The sequence below is a fragment of the Mercenaria mercenaria genome, chromosome 14, assembly GCF_021730395.1.
Source record: "Mercenaria mercenaria strain notata chromosome 14, MADL_Memer_1, whole genome shotgun sequence".
Taxonomy (NCBI): Eukaryota; Metazoa; Mollusca; class Bivalvia; order Venerida; family Veneridae; genus Mercenaria; species Mercenaria mercenaria.
In genome coordinates, this window is record NC_069374.1 from 40,307,363 (window position 1) to 40,326,006 (window position 18,644).

Sequence of the window (18,644 nt, forward strand, 5' to 3'; positions counted from 1 at the left end):
ACAAAAAAAGTATGTCAGGTATGTCATTGTATATCTTAATTATCGCTCGTTTTCTGACCACATAAATTACAGTGCATATATGTATAAAACGGCAAATTTGGCTGCTTAACCTTACGGAAACATCGATATCATTATTGCGCATGCGTATTAACATAGTAATCACGGTTTTGATAATTTTTTTATCATTTACTAAGTAACTTTCCTTGTTACCTTATACCACAACATATGTGTAACATTATTTTGTTATTAATGAAAATATTCTCCGTGTGAGTGCGCAGTTAACGTTAGTCACTCTATCAAGGAACTCTAGTTGGATTTATAGACACTGGAAATAAGGAACATGAATCTTCATATAAAATTTTCAACTGCCTTGCTAATGATAACCGTAGCAACGGTTTATTCTAGAGGTACGTATGTATGCGAAATTTGATTTTAGAAGTCCGTTTTAACATTGATTACATGGTTTTAAATATTTAACGCCAAAAATATACTATAAAACATAATATAAGATATTTGCTTGTTTCAGTTTAATTAAGATCTACATATAGCTTGATCTAGATGTCTTAACGTTCATGTTATTGAGTGAACACCAGGTGCAATATTTTCACGAGCCGCGAAGTCACGGGTTATCATGTTTACATGTGAATGATATTTTTCGTCTTTAATACAAAGTTTTTCTTTTTCATGTTTTTATAAAAACTATCCATTTTACAGTTTGTTAAAAATGAAAAATATATTTCATAGTTTCTCTCTAAATTTCCAGTGACTGAAAAAAAATGGGGGGGGGGGGGGGGGGGGGGGGTGAGGAACAAACATTATATTGGAGATAGTCATTAATTAAAATATATGATAAAGCGTATTTATTTATTAAGCGATTTTGAGTCAGACTTTGCAGTTAATTTTAAAGATTTTAGTTTTTCTTTTCCTTTTTTTGAGTCCATGTGATACCAATTTATTTTCCAGTTTTAAAAGCTTGACTTGATCCTCATATACTGAACGTATTCAAGACAATTTATCGCCAGTGGTTTTTACATAACCATACGAATACCGTGGATTCAAACTACCATAGGGTTAAACCGGCGCTGTAGGGTCACAACCGTACCTTCCCATGTAATACCAGCACTATAGGGTCACAACCGCACCTTCCCATGTAATACCAGCGCTATAGGGTCACAACCTCACCTTCCCATGTAATACCAGCACTATAAGGTCACAATCTATGGTGGCTGCTTTCTGCCATTTCGTGTCGGCCAGGCGAAATGTCGAAGTAACGAAAACACGAAAGGTCGAAATAATGCTTATGTGTCGTGTGTTCGCCTTTCGACTTTCGAAGCGAATACATGAAGTAACGAAACATTTAGGCAAAATAACGAAATTTCAGAGGCGAACACACGAACTTTTGATCTTTCACTTTTCTTTGAATTATATTCTAACGATAGGACCCATTATATTGTCATAGGTTTTAAAAAGTTTGCACAAAATTGATTAAAGTGGATGTTGATTAATTTTGTCTAATATCCATAAATCAAGTTTCCTGGAAAAAACATGGGCAAATTTAAAAGACATGCAGTAAAATGCACATGCATGCGCTATAAACAGCACACTATCATTTTATATATGTTTTTCGTTTATTCCTACTGGCCTTAGCTTATCAACACTTACATGTGATTTATTGCTTTTTATTGGCTGCATGCTGGTAAACTGGCCATTACTTCAATTACCATGTAATTGGCGCCACCTAGGGTGCGAGTAGTTTCTACTCTCTCTCCGGGTCTGTTCCAGTAACAGTTTCGTGTCGGCGGGTATTAAAACTTCGTGTCGTCGCCCTTCGTTTGTCGTGCCTTCGTGTATTCGCCTCGAAAGGCGAAAGGCGAACACACGACAATTGAGCTGATTTCGACCTTTCGTTACTTCGACCCGCCGACACGAACACACGACAAATGTTCCGTGTAGGGTCTGCCTTAATACAGTAATGGACAGTAATGTAGCAAGACATCTTTTATGGAATATAAATCATTATCTTTCATAAATATAGAACAAATATTATTTTATACATGGTAAAACACATTATTTAGATAACATTCAAAGCTCAGGGCGGCGTAATGACGCCCCGTAAGACTGGTAGAAGGGTAATGTATGTATAAATTTAATACCAGCTATAAAATACTTGCACAATAGCATCTTTTATGGAATACAAGACATTATCTTTCATAAATTGATGAGAAATATCATTCTACACATGGTAAAACACATCTAGATAGTATTCAAAGGTCAGGTCGGCGTAATGATGCTCCGTAAGATTGGTGAAAGCGTAATGTATGTATAAATTTAATAACCACCGATAAAATACTTGCGCCATGATATCTTTTATGGAATATATATCATTATCTTTCATTAATTAATGAGAAATATTATTTTATATGCGCTAAGCACTATAGATCACACTGATCATCAGAAAAGCTTGTAGAGGTGTACGTAAATGTATATATATAAATTTTATACCAATGAGTGACACGTTTTATCGAGTATAAAATAAGCCGCACCATGAGAAAACCAACATAGTGCTTTGCGACCAGCATGGATCCAGACCAGCCTGCGCATCCGCGCAGTCTGATCAGGATCCATGCTGTTCGCTACTGGTTTCTCTAATTGCAATAGGCTTTTAAAACTAACAGCATGGATCCTGACCAGACTGCGCGAATGCGCAGGCTGGTCTGGATCCATGCTTGTCGCAAATGCACTATGTTGGTTTTCCCATGGCGCGGCTCAAATATTTTCCATGGTTAATTGATATTAAATAATTATTTTATGCGTGGTAAAACGCATTATCGAGATAGTAATAGAAGCTGAGTGAGACGTAATGATGCTGACAAAATAGTACAGAATGTATATATAGAAGCGTAATGTATGTAGGCATTCTTTTTTCCCACAACATTTATGTGTTCAAGCATAAGCAAATGAAATTATCGCAATATTTATTTACTAATTCTAAGTTAAACGCAAAGTCTATAAAATATCAATGTTACAAGGGCGTAGGAGCTGGGGCGGCAGGGGCGGCGCCCGCCGCCCCAATATTTCGAGGAACGGCGAAATGCCGAACTCGTAAATTTCTGTAAAGACTAGAAAATACATCGGCGACTGATATGTACACAGAATTTTGTCATATCGCTGACACCTTTCTAGATCACCTTGGTGACAGGGTATTGTGTAAAATCGATAATCCGCAACGACCAAGGCCGCGGTATTTTCATGCCCAGCAGACTCGGATTATAGCTAGGCGATGCATTAATTAATAAAAGTTAATCGTATTTAATTGCTTACTGCCGAACAGATTATAGACAATTGTAATTAATGTTGTGTCTCAAATTCTGCCGACAAAGGTAAGTATCTTGAGTAAATCATAAACGCAAATCGGGATCTTTAGATGACTTTTCAGAAAATATATTAAATTAAATATTTTGACACTTAAACATATTGTTCGAAATATCAACATAGTCGGTTCAAAAGCACCTAGAGTGCTTATGTTGTATTGTTACTTGTCTTGCCGACTCAAAATAAAATTTATCTTATCTTATCTTATCAAAGAAACCAATCTTAATGATTTAATTCAACGCATCAAATGTAGAGAAATCCTCATAGATTTTGCAGATCTAGTTAAATTAACAAGTATTACAGCTTCTACATAAAAATATAAAAGGCTAATTACCCTCGCAATTTTGAATTTCCAAATCGATCGTTTGGTAAAAAGAACCCTGAAGTCCGTTTATTCAACCCTCAATGGTTCAAAGAAAACAATGAATTGCGTTTTACCTTTATAATGTCATTTAATGACTAAAATGCTATAAGGATTAGATTACCCCTTTAATTCAGGGTCTTGAGCTCGATCCCCTACTTAGACATTACTGGTTTTACCCTGACAAGACATTGTCCGTATCTAACATCGTACTTCCATTATGTACAGTGTTTAAACACAGTAAACTAATTAGGGATGAAAACTCGAAAAAAAACGAGTATGTTCAACACAGATACTAAGCAGTCCAAGAAGTTGCCAGACTGCACCATTTACTCTAGCTATATGCAAAATTTTCCCGGGCCCACCCCGGACCCCGTTCATAGGAGGGGGACACCCCCTCCCAAACCCACCCCCTCTGCCGCCCCAATACTCAAATCGTCCCTACGCCTCTGTGTTATCTAACTTTCATAAATAGTTGGTATTTCCTGTGTGACTAACGATGTAGAGTTTTCTTATGTATTCGAAATCTTAATTACATATGCATTTGACTTTGAATAATTACTGTCGTATCTTCTTGAAGTAAGTTAAAAATATCTGTTAGATTTTCCCAAAAATCTTAAAAGGTTACATGAAATAAATCAAACGCGGCTGTTTATATACCGATTATATGTTTCATTAGTCGACGCCCAAGACTATTAACAATTAATGTGCATGCCTACCGGAAGGCAAATACATGAAAGGTCGAAAATTGCTTACTTGTCGTGTGTTCGCCTTCCGACTTCCGAGGAGAATACACGAAGAGGCGACAACAGGAAGTTTTAATACCCGCCGACACGAAAAGCGAAAGATACAAAAGTTCGTGTGTTCGCCCTTGATTTTTCGTTATTTCGCCTTCAATGTTTCGTGTCGTCGTGTATTCGCCTCTATAGTTCGTGTTTTCGACATTTCGACCCGCCGACACGAACAAATAAGCATTATTTCGACCTTTCGTGTTTTCGTTACTTCGACATTTCGCCTCGCCGACACGAACACACGAAATGGCAGAAATCAGCCACCATTACAATCGCACCTTCACATGAAATGTCATAAAATCACCTTCCAATGTAATATCAGCACTACAGGGTCACAACCTCACTTTCCCATGTAATACCAGCGCTATAGGGTAACAACCTCGCCTTCCCATGTAAAAGCGGCGTTATAGGGTCACAACCTTACCTTCCCACGTAATACCAGCGCTATACGGTCACAACCTTACCTTCCCATGTAATACCAGCGCTATAGGGCCACAACCTCACCTTCCCATATAATACCAGCACTATAGGGCCACAACCTCACCTTCCCATGTACTAGCAGCGCTATAGGGTCACAACCTTACCTTCCCATGTGATACCAGCGCTATAGGGCCACAACCTTACCTTCCCATGTAATACCAGCGCTATAGGGTCACAACCTTACCTTCCCATGTAGTACCAGCCCTATAGGGCCACAACCTCACCTTCCAATATAATACCAGCACTATAGGGCCACAACCTTACCTTCCCATGTAATAGCAGTGCTAAAGGGTCACAACCTTACCTTCCCATGTAATACCAGCACTAAAGAGCCACAACCTCACCTCCCAATATAATACCAGCACTATAGGGCCACAACCTCACCGTTCCATGTAATAACAGCGCTATAGGGTCACAACCTCACCTTCCCATGTAATAGCAACGCTATAGGGTCACAACCTTACCTTCCCATGTAATAGCAGCACTATAGGGTCACAACCTTGCCTTCCCATGTAATACCAGCACTATAGGGCCACAACCTCACCTTCCAATATAATACCAGCACTATAGGGCCACAACCTCACCTTCCCATGTAATACCAGCTTTACAGGGTCACAACCTTACGTTCCCATGTAATACCAGCGCTATAGGGTCACAACCTTACCTTCCCATGTAGTACATGTACTAGCGCTATAGGGCCACAACCTCACCTTCCAATATAATACCAGCACTATAGGGCCACAACTTCACCTTCCCATGTAACAGCTGATCTATAGGGTCACAACCTCACCTTCCCATGTAATACCAGCGCTATAGGGTCACAACCTTACCTTCCCATGTAATACCAGCGCTATAGGGTCACAACCTCACCTTCCCATGTAATAGCAGCGTTATAGGGTCACAACCTTACCTTCCCATGTAATACCAGCGCTATAGGGTCACAACCTTACCTTCCCATGTAATAGCAGCGCTATAGGGCCACAACCTTACCTTCCCATGTAATACCAGCGCTATAGGGCCACAACCTCACCTTCCCATGTAATACCAGCACTATAGGGTAACAACCTCACCTTCCCTTGTAATAGCAGTGCTATAGGGTCACAACCTCACCTTCCCATGTAATACTAGCACTACAGGGTAACAACCTCACCTTCCCATGTAATACCAGCGCTACAGGGTCACAGCCTCACCTTCCCATATAATACCAGCCCTAAAGGGTCACAACCTTACCTTCCCATGTAATACCAGCACTGTAGGGTAACAACCTCACCTTCCCATGTAATAGCAGCGCTATAGGGTCACAAACTTACCTTCCCATGTAATACCAGCGCTATAGGGTCACAACCTTACCTTCCCATGTAGTACTAGCGCTATAGGGCCACAGCCTCACCTTCCAGTATAATACCAGCACTATAGGGCCACAACCTCACCTTCCCATGTAACAGCTGCGCTATAGGGTCACAACCTCACCTTCCCATGTAATAGCAGCGCTATAGGGTCACAACCTTACCTTCCCATGTAATACCAACGCTATAGGGTCACAACCTTACCTTCCCATGTAATAGCAGCGCTATAGGGCCACAACCTTACCTTCCCATGTAATAGCAACGCTATAGGGCCACAACCTCACCTTCCCATGTAATACCAGCCCTATAGGGTAACAACCTCACCTTCCCTTGTAAAAGCAGCGCTATAGGGTCACAACCTTACCTTCCCATGTAATACCAGCACTACAGGGTAACAACCTCACCTTCCCATGTAATACCAGCGCTATAGGGTCACAACCTCACCTTCCCATGTAATAGCAGCGCTATAGGTTCACAACCTTACCTTCCCATGTAATAGCAGCGCTATAGGGTCACAATCTTACCTTCCCATGTAATACCAGCGCTATAGGGTCACAACCTTACCTTCCCATGTAGTACCAGCGCTATAGGGCCACAACCTCACCTTCCCATATAATACCAGCACTAAAGGACCACAACCTCACCTTCCCATGCAATAGCAGCGCTATAGTGTCACAACCTTACATTGCCATGTTATACCAGCGCTATAGGGCCACAACTTTACCTTCCCATGTAATACCAGCGCTATATGGTCACAACTTTACCTTCCCATGTAGTACCAGCGCTAAAGGGCCACAACCTCACCTTCACATATAATACCAGCACTATAGGGCCACAACCTCACCTTCCCATGTAATAGCAGCGCTATAGGGTCACAACCTTACCTTCCCATGTAATACCCGCGCTATAGGGCCACAACCTCACCTTCCCATGTAATACCAGCACTATAGGGCCACAATCTCACCTTCCCATGTAATACCCGCGCTATAGGGTCACAACCTTACCTTCCCATGTAATACCAGCGCTATATGGCCACAACCTCACCTTCCCATATAATACCAGCACTATAGGATCACAACCTCACCTTTCCATGTAATACTAGCGCTATAGGGTCACAACCTCACCTTCTCATGTAATACCAGCACTATAGGGTCACAACCCCATCGCCCCATGTAATACCAGCCCTACAGCGTCACAACCCCATCTTCCCATGTAAAACCAGCACTATAGGGTCACAACCTTACCTTCCCATGTAATACCCGCGCTATAGGGTCACAACCTTACCTTCCCATGTAATACCAGCGCTATAGGGCCACAACCTCACCTTCCCATATAATACCAGCACTATAGGGTCACAACCTCACCTTTCCATATAATACTAGCGCTATAGGGTCACAACCTCACCTTCTCATGTAATACCAGCACTATAGGGTCACAACCCCATCGCTCCATGTAATACCAGCCCTACAGCGTCACAACCCCATCTTCCCATGTAAAACCAGCACTATAGGGTCACAACCGCACCTTCCCATATTATAACAGCGCTATAGGGTCACAACCTCACCTTTCCATATAATAACAGCACTATGGGGTCACAACCTCACCTTCTTATGTAGTACCAGCACTATAGGGTCACAACCGTATCTTCCCATGTAATACCAGCGCTATAGGGTCACAATCCCACCTTCCCATGTAAAATAATACCAGCACTATAGGGTCACAATCCCACCTGCTCATGTAATACCAGCACTATAGGGCCACAACCCCATCTTCCCATGTAAAACCAGCCCTACAGTGTCACAACCCAATCCTCCCATGTAATACCAGCACTATAGGTTCACAACCCCACCTTCCCATGTAATACCAGCGCTATAGGGCCACAATCATACCGTCTCATGTAATACCAGCACTATACAGTCACATCCGCACCTTCTCATATAATACCAGCACTATAGTGTCACAACTGCACCTTCCCATGTAATACCAGTACTATAGGGTCACAGCCCCACCTTCTCATGTAATACCAGCACAATAGGATCACAACCCCACCTTTCCATGTAATAGCAGCACTATAGGTTCACAACCCCACCTTCCAATATAATACCAGCAGTATAGGGTCACAACCATACCTCCTCATGTAATACCAGCACTATACGGTCACATCCGCACCTTCCCATATAATAACAGCACTATAGGGTCACAACCGCACATTCCCATGTAATACCAGCACTATAGGGTCACAACCACTCATTCCCATGTAATACCAGCACTATAAGGTCACAACCGAACCTTCCCATGTAATACCAGCGCTATAGGGTCACAACTCACCTTCTAGTGTAGTACCAGCACTATAGGGTCACAACCTTATACTCACCCAAAACTCACCTTCCCATGTAGTACCAGCACTGTACGGTCACAACCGTACCTACCCATATAATACCAGCGCTATAGGGTCACAACCTCACCTTCCCATGTAATACCAGCACTATAGGGTCACAACCGCACCTACCCATGTAATACCAGCATTATAAGGTCACAACCGAACCTTCCCATATAATACCTGCGCTATAGAGTCACAACTCACAACCTAATACCATCGCTATAGGGTCACAACCTCACCTTCTCATGTAGTATCAGCGCTACAGGCTCACAACCTCACCTTCCCATGTAGTACCAGCACTTCAGGGACACAACCTTACCTTCCCATATAATACCAGCGATATAGAGTCACAACCTCACTTTCCCATATAATACCAGCGCTATAGGGTCAAAAACTCACCTTCCCATGTAGAACCAGCACTATACGGTCAAAACCATACCTACCCATATAATAGCAGCGCTATAGGGCCACAACCTCACCTTCTCATGTAATGCCAGCGCTATAGGGTCACAACCTCACCTTCCCATGTAATACCAGCGCTATATGGTTACAACCTCACCTTCCTATGTAATAGACTTTTTCGGCGTAAATGTATATGTATACGACAACGTAAATGTATTATGTACTTTGGACAAAAGTGGGGATTGTCTCAAGACAACAACGAATAACGTATCATTGGTTAACCATTACCCTGCTTAATTTCTATAATGGACTCGTCCATCTTTCAATTGGGACAGTACCATTAACTGTTAAAAGGGGTGCATACCAAAAAGATACTGATTGAATGGCGAACAGTGCAGGTCATGATCAGACTGCACGGATGTACAGGCTGATCATAATCTGCACTGGTGGGTTAATATAAGACTAAGTTGAGTTTGACCCCCTTAAGAAGTGGTCTTGCATATCGCCATTTTGAATATTGAAATAATCTAAACAAATAAAATATTCCGCTATGATCGAATATACTTGACCTCTAATTTTCGCTCCGTAGTCCCCTTACTTCGGGCTCAGCATTAAAAAAGGAAACTGGCCTCTTCTCTCATACCCTCGCGGCGATGGATTCCATCAGAAATGAGGTGTTGAGAGTGATTGATATAAGTTGTAGAACTTGTTTCACAATCGACCTAAAATAAATTAGTATAAACTAAACTGAAGCGATGACCACTAGAAAATCAAGGGTTAGGCTGTCAGATAGAACATTAAACTTAATATATATCAGTAGTCTTGTCTGTTATAGAGAAAATAAAGTTTAGGAAATACAAATATATTCTAAAATCTCGTAAGACAATTTACTCGCTTCGCTCTGAATAAATATTACAGTATTTAACATATCCTACTGCCTCCCAGCCAATGTCAATTTGCAATAAAATATTATAATCTGGCTACAATTAAAGGATATCATAGAATATTCGACAAAGAATACGTTCGCTTTGGTCGTATAATAACTGCAAGTATTCTCTTCCATATGCTACGCATTCAGTGTGAAAGGCAGTATTGTTATAATCTGGCTTTTATTCAAGCAAGGATATCAACGTTTGTAATGCTTCTCGTGCAGTAACTAAGTTGCCCATTAAAACTAAGTTAAAAACTGGTATGTCAAAATTTTACCTTTGTGCTTAACCGTCTACACCATAATAAGTTCTTATTTTGCATAACCTGTTGTTTCACATATTACTTTCATCCATTTATATACTTGTTTATTTAAGAAATAATGAATCTGTTCCTATATTTTATCAGTTAATAAAATATGGGCAGGAGTTTGGATGCGTAAGTGCGTAGCACGAGTGGTTTAATTATCATTCGCATCCGAACGACTGCTCATCTTTTACTAACTGATAAAATTATTGGAACATATCTATTATTTCGATTCTAACACTCTTTGTATTAACTCCACGGTTTTAATACAGCATTGACCGCGAAGTGTTGTTATTTATATATGTCCAAATTTTCCTATTGTGCATTAAATTCAAATGTAAACCAGAGGTCAGTTAACCCCTTCAATCTTACACTAAAACAAACTAACATCCTCTCTATATATAATATTCTATAGAGCATAAAGAACAATTTACGGCAATTTTGCCGAATTAATGGGAATTTTTTTTTTTTTTGAAAATTCGGTACAATGCATGCCAATGTGTTCAAATCACTTGTGTCAGTTGTGTCCCATACCTGTCTAGAAAATAATAAGCATTATATTGGGGGGGGGGGGGGGCAAACAAAAAACGCGAGAATATGGGAAACCTTGGGAATACGAGAAAAGGGTAACGAGTGACATGGTCACAAGTGAAAATGTGAAAATATAAGATATGGTGTTCATGAGTGAAAGGTATTTTGATATTACATGTAAAACAAATAAATTTTCATTTTATTTCCTGTTTTGACTAAATTTACCCATTTTATAGTTTCTTACCAGTGAAAATTTATATTATTTTTTTCCGACTGTGAAAATACCAGATATATTTCACTCTTATATTTTGATAATTCGCTGAAAAACATGTAATAATTTTTTTCTAAAACCGTTTTATTTCCAGTCAATTGTGTAACTGCAAAGGAAGTATACTAATATATATCTCTGCTTGTAAGCAGGACTGAGTTAACACAACGTTAAAATAAGTATCAAAACTTCAGTTATTCATATAAACAAAACTTTCATAAATTTCACATTTGTTAAATAATTTAGGACTTTTCATGCTATTGAAAACATTTTTATTTGGTTTAATTTGCGAAAGATATATACAAGTTCAGAACTAGTAAAACCTTCTTTTGTTCATTAACTGAAAAATCTTAAGGATGTAGGAACGATTTTTTTCTAATGTTAAGAATGTTTTCATACTCTGTGAGCTTGAAGAACATTAGTTTCCAAGACAAACAAGAGAAGAAAAAACAGAGGTCACCAAACTCGTTTTAATTTTATAGGGCATTTCCTTCACCCACTGTTTAAGCATTTCTGAAATTTTGTAAAATTGAAAAAAAAAATGGTGGTACCTTATAAAACATATAATATCCCATTTAATGTTACAGGGATTTCACGTCTTACAGGTTAATATGAATACAAGGTGATGTCAGTATTATATAAGCATCAATGTCACTAACAAATCTCTTTCATTTTTATATGTTGACATAATTACCCCATCCACTTTATTTTCAGTGGAAAAAACGTATTTAGATCTAAAAAAAAAATCTGACGTTAAGATTTTTCTAAATATTTTGCAGTTTTAATGACACACAAAAATGCTTCAAAATGGAAAGAAAAAAGTTGGGGCCACCGTGCATCTAAGAGATTTATTTTTAAAAAAGCTGTTAAAAACTGGTGAATTTTGATATTTTTTGTTCTTTTTGCTTGAGTATATTTTTCTAGATACTATAAAGAGCTATCTTAAAAACTTTGATTTCAATTATAGCTTATCTTTATATGTATCAATCAGGAAAATATCAAACCAAACCTGATCTACTTTAATAGATATTTGAAATTACCTACCCCTACCCCATTGTAAATCTTACGTCAATTTTAGGAAAATGCCAGCCAAAAATAAGAGTGAAAAAAATTTATTCGCAAAAAGTAGAATCTATTTGGTTAAATGGTACATTATTAGCCATATTTTAATTATTTAGCATTAATTTTTGGCAAAACTTTTGTTAGAAAGCAATATGCGAAGAAACATTTTTCAAAATGGCGGATATTCTGAAAAAAACGCTCGTACATCCTTAAGATCACAAACAGGTAAATAGTTTTCCCTATATATTCTATATAAAACTGACATTTTTTAAAGAGCTACCAAACATAGCTAGACCCATTTCAGAGAACAAATCCTTACCTCATTTTAAAGAGTTATGATAAAACTGATATGAAATGAAGAGAAAAGTAGGGGTCGTGTATCTTCTAAGAGAGATTTCTCTTGTCACATTTGCTTACTGTAAAATCACATCAAAATCACACTGCTGTGACCTTGAAGTACTACTCATACTAAAATTGAGCTTCACTTCACCAAATACAAACTGCTATCCCATTTGTCCTACCAAAATGTCAAAAATACATCCACAATGAAATTTAAACAGAAACTAGCTTTAATTTAGACCTTTGTTGCTATGCCAAGTGTTCAAAAACCTGTCCGCCATTACGTGACTAGACCAGATGGCTCCCACGCTGGTTCTTTTACTATAGTTAGGCCTATAAGAAAACTGGTTTTCTGTAATAGTCTCAATTTCATTTGAATAGTACCAGTAACATATCTGCATAAAAAATACTAAGTTTCAGCTTGATTAAATCAGTTTTCAAGGTTTTATGGCATTTTCAGTAACGCGTGTCTCTGCGCCAATTTTCCTTCAAAATTGATGTCGCGACATAATTTTTAACCAGTTCTTCTGGCCTGAGCTGGTTTTTGCCCTATTTTATAAATTTTTACTATAATTTGCAAGCAAATTACACACTTACACTTTGAAATATACCAAATGTCCCCTCTGAAAGCTATAAATGGAAAAAAATAGTGTGTAAATGTGCATTTTTTAAAAAAAAAAAAAAAATACACCCAAAACAGTGATTTTTTTTGGTTTTTATCAATTTTTGTAGCAAAATTTCAGTGAAATACTAGTCCATTTATATCAATATCTAGACAAATCTCAATGTTTGCCACATTTTCTTATAGGTCACAAACAGGTAAATAGTTTTCCCTATATAATCTTTATAAAACTGACATTTTTTAAAGAGCTACCAAACATAGATAGACCCGTTTCAGAAAACAAATCCTTACCTCATTTTAAAGAGTTACGATAAAACTGATATAAAATGAAGAGAAAAGTAGGGGTCATGTATCTTCTAAGAGAGATTTCTCTTGTCATATTTGCTTACTGTAAACTCACATCAAAATCACACTGCTGTGACCTGGAAGTACTGCTCATACTAAAATTGAGTTTCACTTCACCAAATACAAACTGCTCTCCCATTTGTCCTACCAAAATATAAAAAAAAATACATCCACAATGTTTAAACAGTAACTAGCTTTAATTTAGACCTCTGTTGCCATGCCAAGTGAAAAATTAGTGTTCAAAAACCTGTCCGCCATTACGCGACTAGACCAGATGGCTCCCACACTAGTTCCTTTACTATTGTTAGGCTTTCACATGGGACTGCTGAACCGTCCAAATACGGAAAAAATACAGGTTTTTTGTATGCACGTTCGTCCAATACGGTAATATATTGTACGGTCACGTGCTGCAAATAAACGTTCACGATTGGATAAATAAAATAGATATAGAATAAACTGAAATAATCATTGAACAACCCATGCACGATAAAGTATATGACCAGTATCGTATAAGTCGTTTCATGTAGTCACCGTATACATGTTTAATAAGAAGAGACATACAGATAAAGTTTAAACTTGTTCTACTCATGTTTAAATCAATATAAATCTGGTGGTCGTGTAAAAATGTCATTTCTGCCACAGTGGATAATCTAATGAATTTCAATATCTGTTTTGGAAACTGCCGAATGATTGGTCGGTCCTACATAGGACTGTCTAGTCGTACATGACTCACGTATACGACTACATACAAAGGACGGGACTACATTAAATCGTTCGCTTATTTGTCTTTGTATGAATTTTTATCCATTAGATACAAGATTTTTGTTTGTTTGAATATTAAGTGAAGAAAGGTTTCTTCAACACACCGGTTCGTCTAACACAAAAAGCTACAAAAAAGTAATGGGTTCGCCTTAACTCTAAAAGAAGTTCACTGTATGGATAGGATCGTGCTGGTGTTAATAAACATGCGTTTACACTTTATTTTCAGTTACTAGTAGTTTTGTACATATAAAGAAAAAATGAAAATATTACGACGTTCGAAAATAAACTTAAAATAAAACAAGATGAAGAATGTTTTATAACTTTTATTTAGCATATTAAAAACGAGATAGTAAGAATAACATTTACATATTCTGATTCCGCATTTTGTAAAAGAAAAAAAATCTTTGTTTTAGAGTAAGACTGGAATATTGAGTGAAAATCAGATGCAACATTTATAAGACTGGTGTTTTAAGGCAGTTAAGTGAATTATCTAATAATCTAATGTCCAAAAAAACTGACGTATGACTGGCCTGTCTTGTAAAGATCATCTATTCTTGCCTACCTATCGGGGAAAGTATACATTTATCCGAGCACGCGCCGAGGATAGATATTCCTGTCTTTCCCTAGGGAAAAACCTTGTCTAATATAGCGTGCACCACGGTGACGTCACATAGTACTGGTACCATTGTGACGTCATAAACTTTATAAATAATGTCAGGAAATACCCAAACTTATTTGTCTTCAGATCTATTTTGAACATGATAGGCAAGAAAAATGATCTAACATGCCTGCCTGTGTAAGACAGCTGTTTTCCCTACCCTCGGGACAGCATGGATAAAAAACCTCGCTAACGCTCGGTTTTCCATTCCACACTGTCCCTCGGGTAGGGAAAACCCCGTCTTACACAGGCAGGCATGTAAGATCCTTATAGTCTCACAGGACTCATGTGACGTGATTTATATTACGTACGACTAGAATTTTGGGCTAGTTGTACGGGACAATATTGTTAGCCACTGCCTTTGGCAAAAGTTCCATGAAATAAAAGCGCAAATCGATAAAAACATAAATGTAAACAGCAAATTTAAAAACTGAAAGTCGTAATTTTTGTGTTAATTCATTATATTACTTTGGGTTTTTTTTTGCAAATATTTTTTGAATGAAAAGGTCAGTGATTATCACGAAAAAGTCCTCTTTGCCTTTATTTCTCTCATAAATGTTCAAAATTTTCATCAATTGTCCTTGTCACCAGTGAAACGTTACATTACAGTTAATGATATTTTGGGAATAAATACACTATTGCGATGTGGTTTGGTATTTTATTACGTTTTAATTTTGAAAAATGAAGAGCGTCAAACACTTTTTGACCGTGTAGGGGCAGTATTAATGTACTTGCTTTTGTATAGGTATCTGCATGTCACAATTGCAAGTGATTCACAGTAAAAACATTTTTTTTTTGTGACTGACAAACCAACTTATTTTTTAATGTATCTGGACATGGAAAATAATTTGCGCTCGTGATATGACATGTTGTACATAATTTCTCGTATATTGTACCACGGTGCATTAGCTTCCGGCGAAACAGTGCGAGTATGACGCGCAAAGGTTACGCGACTTATGTCAAAAGAATTTCCCCCATTTAATACTAATAATATATTAATTGTTTTGACAATGAGCATGTTAATATTACGAGAACAATAAATTTTCACGTGTCTTTAAAGCTTTTGCCACATTTTTATTCATTAAACGCATTTTATTAATGTGACAAAACGTTTTACATTGTATGTAAATCTGATGATACACCAGAATATATGTAAACTCTATACACGTTTGTCACCTATATTTTTTCTCGAAATATTTCGTAATAATTCAAGCCTTACTTAAGAAAGCTGGAACTTGTTTTTACATGGAAATCGAATTGTTTCTCAGTGAAAATGAAATATCCGTTAAAAATAAGGGAAACATGTTTTAACCAAGACGCGTTTGTTTGCTTAAAAGTCGGGTACACACACACAATCTATATCATATGGTGAGTTTTCAGCTTTTAACGGGGAAGGAAGACAGACGGTGGACACCTTGGCAGAATCACCGATCTTCCTTAAGCCTCGCGGGATGTTTTTGTACAACCTTTGTAGCTTTTCGGACTCAAAAAGGTTAGGGGCAAATGATTCGAAGTCAGCTATTTTAACCAATCGACCACGAAGGTTCTTAGATTGAGAAGGGTTGAAAATCATTATGTTTCCTTGTATATTTTCAGTTCCACTGCCACCCAACAGTTTCCAAGCCTTTAGAAGGCAGGCAATCATCCAACATCAACCCATTATACACCATCAGACAATTATACAACATCCATCAGTTCTTACTCGTTCCCAGGCACAGACCTCAACACAAGGTCAAACAAATAGAAGTTCAAAGAAAACAAACGGTACTACAACAGCAACAACTGCTACTACCACTACCACTACGGAACCACCAGAAGTGGATGATGACTTTTTGCCACCACAGCAAAGGTCAAGGACACGACCTACATACATCAACTATGATTATTATTACAACTATAATGATGCACCGACAACAAATGGATACGATTATTTTGGTCTAGGGTTCGGATTTAATGGCGCTGTTGTTTCGGGCGGTGTGTCGAGAGAAGTAGACTACGACTATAACCCTCCAGCCACACAACCACCGCATCGAACACAAAACCCTCGACCAACACAAGCAACAAAATCAACAAGCACGACAACAACAGCTACGACAACAAAATCACAGACAACAACGGCAGAAACACCCGAACCAGACGATGATATGATTACTAATCCAGCTACCGTAAAGTCTGGGGCACCTATCCAAGAAACTTACACCGGATATTGCTTTTGTTCTCCTTTAAAATACTGTCCAGTCGACTCAATACCTCGCGGAGGGCTGTGCCATAATTTCTTGGCATATTTCACTAATCTTAGATTTATACGCTGTTGTTACAGCCCAAGTGTAGCCAGAAGCCTGCAGTTGTGAATTGTCGCTATAAGTAGGAAATGTGTACTTACTGTCTTTCGTCAAACTCATTCTTTTTTCTTCAAAGTGGCTGTAATGGCTGAAAACCATGTATCATCTTGATTTATCATGCAGTTTTTTAAACTGCGGTTTTGAGTTGAATTGTAATTTCAGCAGATTTCAGACACCCAGTCATATAAGTTTACAGACTGAAAAATCTTTAAAGTTATGGATTATCCGTATCTGTAAAAACTCAGATATCCTTACACCTTCAGTCGGTAATTGCCCTTTCTCAGGAACTTTTTCTGACAACTCTTCTGGCTGTAATTTTTTTTATTTCAGGACTATTATTGATTTTGTGTACTTGGTCTGTAAACATTACCACAAATATACCGTATTTTCTAACATACAGATGATATAAATTTGTTTGTTTCAATGTAAGGTCGAAATATCTTTTACCAAGTGGACACCAGAAGCAATATTTCCAGATACAAAACTTTGATATCTGTTGTTCACGACTGAAAGATATTTCGATCTTGTCGCTGTTGGCCTTCTAATGCTTTCATTTCGCTATGTCTGTTTCTGGAAAACTAACTTTCATTAGATAAGTAAATGATTTATTACCTACATTTATTTCATGGTTTTTCAGTAATACTGGGGAAAAAAGGTTGAATAATCCTTTGACATTCTTAATAATTGAATGAATGTAGCAGCATGTTCCGTATTTAATGTATGACACTCTGTTTCTACAGGTACGTATGTTCAGTTTAAAACTATGACTGAATAAGTTTGTAGATGAAAACAAATTGATTCACGGAGGGCCTAAATTGGATCCGACCTTGCAAAATCCACGAGAGCCGATTACAAAATCCCAGATCTAGCTACTGTTGTATAATGACCCTTTTATTATATACCTATACTTTTTTGTTTGTTGTTTTGTTATTGAACGAAATCTTAAATGTTTATCCATGTTAAAATGGAACTAAGTGAAGTTTTTATGTGCGCTATTTATCGAACTAGGAGAGGAGGGGCCAAACTATAGTTTGCCTCCCCCCCCCCCCCCCCCCCCCCCCCCCCCCAATATTTTGGAAAAGAGATATAACTTGCAGTCTAATATAACATTTACTTAGCATCATATAATTCTTTCAACCTGATTTCTGATTTGCATATGGCTTCCCTTGTATTCCGACTTGTCTCTTTCCGTAGTGTGAGTACTGAAATCTGTACGCGCCATGCCAAGGATCGTTTGATTATATTTTATAAAGATAATATATCATTGAGCGCAATCACTACAGTTCCGGTTTGAGTGTCTGCAAAATCTATGTAGGCCTAAATATTAAGCCTGTTTACGCATGTAAACGT

The 18,644-nt window shown here is 37.9% G+C and overlaps 1 protein-coding gene across 1 annotated transcript; it reads left to right on the forward strand.

The window, feature by feature from the left end:
- The first annotated feature begins 205 nt into the window (after window positions 1–205).
- Window positions 206–18,176, forward strand: LOC123528208 (uncharacterized). The gene is made up of 2 exons (XM_045307937.2): window positions 206–407; window positions 16,549–18,176. The coding sequence occupies exons 1-2, from the start codon at window positions 341–343 to the stop codon at window positions 17,301–17,303; spliced, it is 822 nt and encodes a 273-aa protein (XP_045163872.2). The 5' UTR covers window positions 206–340; the 3' UTR covers window positions 17,304–18,176.
- Window positions 18,177–18,644: the final 468 nt, after the last annotated feature.

Bases quoted from the DNA above. Each gene is read 5' to 3' on its own strand.
- LOC123528208 (XM_045307937.2), top strand. From the start codon at position 341: ATGAATCTTCATATAAAATTTTCAACTGCCTTGCTAATGATAACCGTA. The intron at 408-16,548 runs GTACGTATGTAT...GTATATTTTCAG, and splicing joins AGCAACGGTTTATTCTAGAG to TTCCACTGCCACCCAACAGT.